The 6,000-nt window shown below is 32.9% G+C and overlaps 1 protein-coding gene across 1 annotated transcript; it reads left to right on the top strand.

The window, feature by feature from the left end:
• The first annotated feature begins 927 nt into the window (after positions 1–927).
• On the top strand, positions 928–5,153 carry LOC111380810 (B3 domain-containing protein REM16-like). Its single transcript, XM_023004465.1, has 5 exons — positions 928–2,188; positions 2,926–3,382; positions 3,464–3,745; positions 4,047–4,195; positions 4,659–5,153. Exons 1-5 carry the CDS (start codon positions 2,078–2,080, stop codon positions 4,983–4,985), a joined length of 1,326 nt encoding a protein of 441 aa, XP_022860233.1. The 5' UTR covers positions 928–2,077; the 3' UTR covers positions 4,986–5,153.
• Positions 5,154–6,000: the final 847 nt, after the last annotated feature.

Here is a 6,000-nt window from a genome sequence, read left to right as displayed (position 1 = left end):
TGTAAGTGGAAAATTTATTTTCCAAAAGTGTAAATATATATTATGCAATCATTTAATTGCATTTCGTATATTATTTAAATTGCCATATTTAGGCCATGTTTGATCCACATTATTTGAAAAAAATACATTCTTAAATAGTGATTGGACATTAATTCAAAACTTTTCTTTATTTTTTAACCACACATTTTCCATCAATACACTATTCAAAAATGCATTTTTTTTCCAAAATAATGTGTTTCAAACAAGGGCTTATTTATTTTTCAAAATAACTAGTAACACAAATATGATTTTTAGAACAAAGTAGAATTTTTAAACAAATAGCTTTCTTAAATTTTAAATTGAATTAAGTTAAATTAGTTATTAGTACATTATATCAATATAAAATATGTGAAGAATTTTTTTATAAAATCACCTAGGTACTTTCTACTGCTTTTTCCCTACTTTACATTGAGAATGTGTTTCCATAATATATGACTAGATTATCAGAGGTCTTTCCAAGGCACTCTCGTACTCATAGGTTTTCGGTTGTGTACGGGGTATTTAGCCTTTTGAGACAACTTTTCATGCATATGACCAAATTATGAGACGACATATAACAGATTATCATAATGGAGTAACTTTGCCTTGTACTATATACATGGGTGATGTTATTCATTTGGTAGCTTTTTGGAGTGGATTTTGTGTTGTACATTTTATTAATTTACAATATATAGAATTTAGTTTATGCAGTTCATCAGTTTTTAGATTTAGCTCTTACTAACATTAGATGGCAATCTACTTTACATTCAAAATTATGTCATCATATTTCATATTCTTTAAACATTTATCTAATTCCATAATTTCTATTATCTACAATTTTCAAAGTGATTTTTAGATTTTATAATTATTTAAATGAATAATAGAAAAATCCAGATTTAGTAAATATGTATAAAGTGGAAAAGTCTAAATATTTGCAAACTCCCCACTCAGTGATTTAGAAGCTTATATATTTTTTTGAACTAATTAGGTTGAATGTTAAATTTGGTATGTTTAATGTTGTGGGTCATAATAATTCATGGGTAGAATTGGACAAGTCTCCAGTAAGAGGCTCATAAGATAGCCCATTAGAATATTTAATAATTTAGCCTATGTATTATAATCTTGACTAATTTGATCAAAGAATTAAAATTTTGACCAATGTATTTCTGTAGCAATTAAATTTTTTGGCAGTTCTAGAAGAGCTTGCTGGTTCTAGAGTGAAAAAGAAATGTCTTATTCAGTTTGTAAGTCTTTTGAAAGATTTTATATTATTATTTTTGGGATAGACACTTTTGTATCATATGTTTGGTAACAGATTGGCTTGCTGCAATTTATGTCAATGTATGTATTTTTCATGTTGTTTTCGTGATGGAAGTGGGAAGTGATAGGCTTATCTCTATTTTATTAAATTACTGTGAGTACTGGAAGGGTAAGTGGTCCCCGTTTGTGGAATTGTTATGTTGTACTTCAGGTCAAATTTGTCTAATTAAAGGAGTCAGAATGCCGAAATTTTATTAAATATGCACAAGCAATAACAGATCACAATGAACCTTGACGGTTGGCATTCATCATTAGTGCGCGTCACATCTACGGTCCATTAGAGATGGCTGGGGATGGCTCTGTCATAATCTATATAGGATCTTGCTAATGTACATCAAGGTTTATGGATTACATAATATTACATATCACTTTACTGTTTGTCAGTTTTAAACATAGTCAACCTTTTCATCTAATCTTTTCCTTCCACATCATTTTTGGTAACTGCTTATGTACCATTTTTATGTATGAGTAGCAAAATCCGTCTATATATATATAAAATCGTTGATTTCCAGGTTCAAATGAGTTATGTAAATCAAATTAATGTATATTTCAGGTTCAAATGTGAATATAAATGAATGGGTATCTGTTCAAATATGAATGTAAATGAATGGGTATAGCCAGAACACTAATTTACAATTCTGAAGTTTGCTCCCCTCCTTTTTTTTAAATTTTTTGGAACGATTAGTTTGGTACCAATTTTTATTCTTGATTTTCTTATGGTTTTCGGATTTGCAGGAAAATGAGGGATGCCTGTTTGGCTTGCAGACGCTGTGAGGAAGATAATTACTGGTCTGGTCGCCAACCAGTCCAATTCTGTCAGATTCTATCCTGGCCTTTTATAGAACAGCTTGTGAGTCCAATTTCTTCTTCCTCCTCCTTGTGCACGCATGTATCTGGGTATGTCTATTTATGTATTTTGAGAAAGATGAAGAAATATAAGTTAAATTATGATGAATGTTATCCATCTAAATCTTGTAATTTAATGGAAGACCCTGGGGGAAGGGGGGGGGGGGGAATTTATTCCTTTGGGATTCTTCGAGTTTAGGGGAACTTCCATGGTTGAAGAAAATTGCTTTTGTGGAGGTGGTCAAGTTTGAACTCAAATTTGAGTAATTCAGCGAATCTTTTTTGGTGGGACCAGTGTTTAAAAGGCGTAAGCCTCAGCACAAATCAAAAGAGTAAGTTAAAGAAGAGATAAATAAGCTTGTAGGAAATCATTAACAAACTTTAAAATTCATAACACAGTCGAACAATTTGAAGTGTGACTTGTGCTGTGAGGCTTATGCCTCAATCAGTAGAGGTGTAAGCTTCTTAATTGTTTTCAAAATTTGCACCTCAGGTTTTCTAAACCGTGGGTGGGACTACGTCAATTGCGATACTTTGTGTGTAGTTGATCATATTAAAAAGACCACACTATAAGAAAAATTGCTGATATTTGATAGTGGAATTCTATTGTGCTGCCATTCAATCAATCATTCATTTGTTGTAGCATATTCTTTTGTTTGGTTACCTATCTTGTACATTATTTCAGAACATATATATATTCGATTTAACCCCAACCATAACTTTGATAAATTTAATATGCAGGTTATTCCAAAAAAGTTTGCTGAAAACGTGAGAGAGAAGTTGGCTGAAACTGTGACCCTGAAAGTTCCAAGTGGGAGTATTTGGAATGTAGGATTAATTTCAGATGGGGATACATATGTTCTTAAACAAGGCTGGAAAAAGTTTGTCGAAGATAATTTTCTTGAGGAAAAGGATATTTTGATATTTAAATACATTGGGGATTCGATATTTGATGTTAATATGTTTGACCAGAAAAATTCCTGTGAGAGAGAAGCTACACATTTTGCGATAAAATGTGAGCATAGCTGTAAGAGAAAGAGGAAGGGGCCAGGAAGAATTGAAGATGAAGATATTGAATCTTCTGATGATGATGACTACCATCCATCCAACGATGATGATGATGATGACTACCATTCGGCAAAAAGCTCAAGGGGACTACCTACCAGAACCAATGCAAAGGCTTATGGGGCAATCGATAGTAACTTTTATTCCAGATCCCGTTTTGTTACTAAAGAAAATTATGTCCCTGAAGATACTTATTAGAATCATATTCTTGCAGAGGGTAAGTGTCGTTCTAGCAATGGAGTTGGTGGAAATCCCTTGCGGTTGACATTCCATAGAACGGCTGTAACTGGAGAGGAAGCTAAGGCAAATGCAGCATCATTGGTAAACAGTAATGTGCCAGGGATAGCTGAAGATGAAGATGATGAACCCTCTGATGAATATTCTGATGATGTTGACTACATTCCGGTGAAAAATCTGAGGAATGATTCTGCAAATATGCCAACATTATCAAGACTACCTACCAGATCTAATGCTAAGGCTGGGAGGGGAAAGAAGAGTAAGGGCATGTTTGAGCCACATTTAAAAAAAAAAAAAAAAAATTTTAAACAGTGATTTGACATCATTTCAACTACACATTCTTGAATAAATAATATTAGACGCAAATCCAAAATTTTTATTTATTTTTGAGCCACACATTTCCAATCAATACATTATTCAAAAATTCATTCAAAGGAAAATAATGTGGCTCAAACAAGGGCTAAGTATTATTTTAGATCCTATTATCTTACTTTAAAGAAAGATTAGGGCACTGAAGAGACAGAGACGTGTTCTTGAAATAGTAATTCATTTTGTTGTAGAGCCCTTAAAGTGTACATCCCATAGAAGGGCAGTTACTGAAGAGGAAAAAGAGCACGCACTGGAAAAGGCAAAGGCTAATGCAGCCTCATCAGAAAATTGTTTTACTGTAGTCATGCGTCCTACACATGTCTACAGACGATTCTTCTTGGTAAGTGCAGTATGCTCATAAGCATTTAAAAGGGTTAAATACACCTGTCTTCATTAAACAAAAATTGGTCTCGATCACTAAGCTTCTTTTTGTTTCAAGGTGTTTAATGAATTTAAACTTTGATACAGTTTGGTCACTCTAGCTATATATGTTTGTTTCTTAATAGAAAAGGTGGCATGAAAGTCTAATTGTTGGTCAATTAGGCTGCCACGTCAACTTTTCCATTTGGAAAACTAATGAATATGGATGAAATGACCAAATTGTAATTACTGCTCAAGATCAATGGTTGACTTTTAGATGAAGTTTGGGTTCAGTGACCTACTAGGAACAAAATGAACTATATTGACCAAACATGAAATTTCATTAAAATATTGTGACCATGAGTATTTTTCACCTGCCTCTTTCTTTTGATAATGTGTAAGTATTCGAATTTCTTACGACAGTCTTGGGATATTTGATGCAGACCATCCCTACTAAGTGGGCAAGGGTAAATGTCCGTCCGAAAAATCAAGATTTTGTCCTTCGCACCGAACTTGATACATTTAAAGCCAAATACCATTGCAGAGGTGATGGCGGCGGACTGAAAAAAGGTTGGGACAATTTTGTGGTTCACAACTTTTTAGAAGAATTTGATGTCTGTGTCTTCCATCTTGCTAGCGGAATAAATGATGACATCGTTCTTGATGTCAGCATTTTTCGAGTGGTAGAGGGGGTGATTCCTCCAAAATGCACCTCAAGGGATGAGTACATTGAAGCTCATATCTTGTCAAAGCTACAGGTTCAGGAATGACATTAAACTCTCATCTCTGTAGCTTCTTAGTACTTTCTTTTAGACTGGAAATTATGTTGTTACTGTCTAGCTTTTTAATAGCTTTTTGTTAACTTATTTTTTATACTGAAACCAGTATTACAATAACTGCAAGGATTGATGGTTGATGAATCAAAAATATTTTATGAATTTCGTTCAATAAATCGTGCTCTCCTCCATTTTGATCTCTCCTGTAGGGGGGCAAACCGCGTCCTATGGTGTGTTTAGTCGTTAATCCTGTGGATTTCATATTGCTTCGCTGTCTTAGAAAGGAAGGTGAATACTGTTCGTAAATTCATTAAAGTTGGAGGTGTACATTAGAATACAGTTGTCAAGAACTATAAATTCTGGTTGTATCAGATTTATGTGAAGTATTAATTTTGGGAAATGAAAAACAGAAAGAATGTCTCATGGTGATTTAGGTAATCAATACAGAGCATTGGTGCAATTGTAAAAAAAAAAAAAAAAGGCAATCAAGCATTTTGCAAACAGAAAGTTTAACGCAAAAGAGCATATCTAAAATGTTCTTTATTTGACCATTTTTCTTTATTTTGGAGAGTCGATCACTTTTTTAAGTAAAGAAAGGGACCGTTAAAAGTGTGGACCATACCAATCAACCTGGGTAAGTGAAGTGGTTGACAAATAATCAATGTTTTGAAAATCAGTTTGGCTCTTGACTTGAAAATATAAACTTTCGATACAAAGCTGAATTCAGTTATGAGCATGATTCTATCGTAAAAAAGAAGAAGAAGACGGTTCTAATTGTCTTAAAAGATCGTTCAACTAATAAAGATAGTTTCAGTATTTTGAATAATATAGACAGTTGAAATGATCGTGATTAGTCGAACTGTCTTTCAAAATAATTAAAATTATCTAACATACCACTCAATTAATTTGTAAAATGAGTCTTATCTTGAAAGCTTTCAAAAATTCTCAAGAAAGTTGTGTTCATATGATTACGTTTTAGGAAAAATTGAATTTAAGAGCGTTTTAGATA

Source organism: Olea europaea, unplaced genomic scaffold, assembly GCF_002742605.1.
Source record: "Olea europaea var. sylvestris unplaced genomic scaffold, O_europaea_v1 scaffold221, whole genome shotgun sequence".
Lineage (NCBI taxonomy): Eukaryota > Viridiplantae > Streptophyta > Magnoliopsida > Lamiales > Oleaceae > Olea > Olea europaea.
This window is presented reverse-complemented; position numbering and strand designations above follow the sequence as displayed.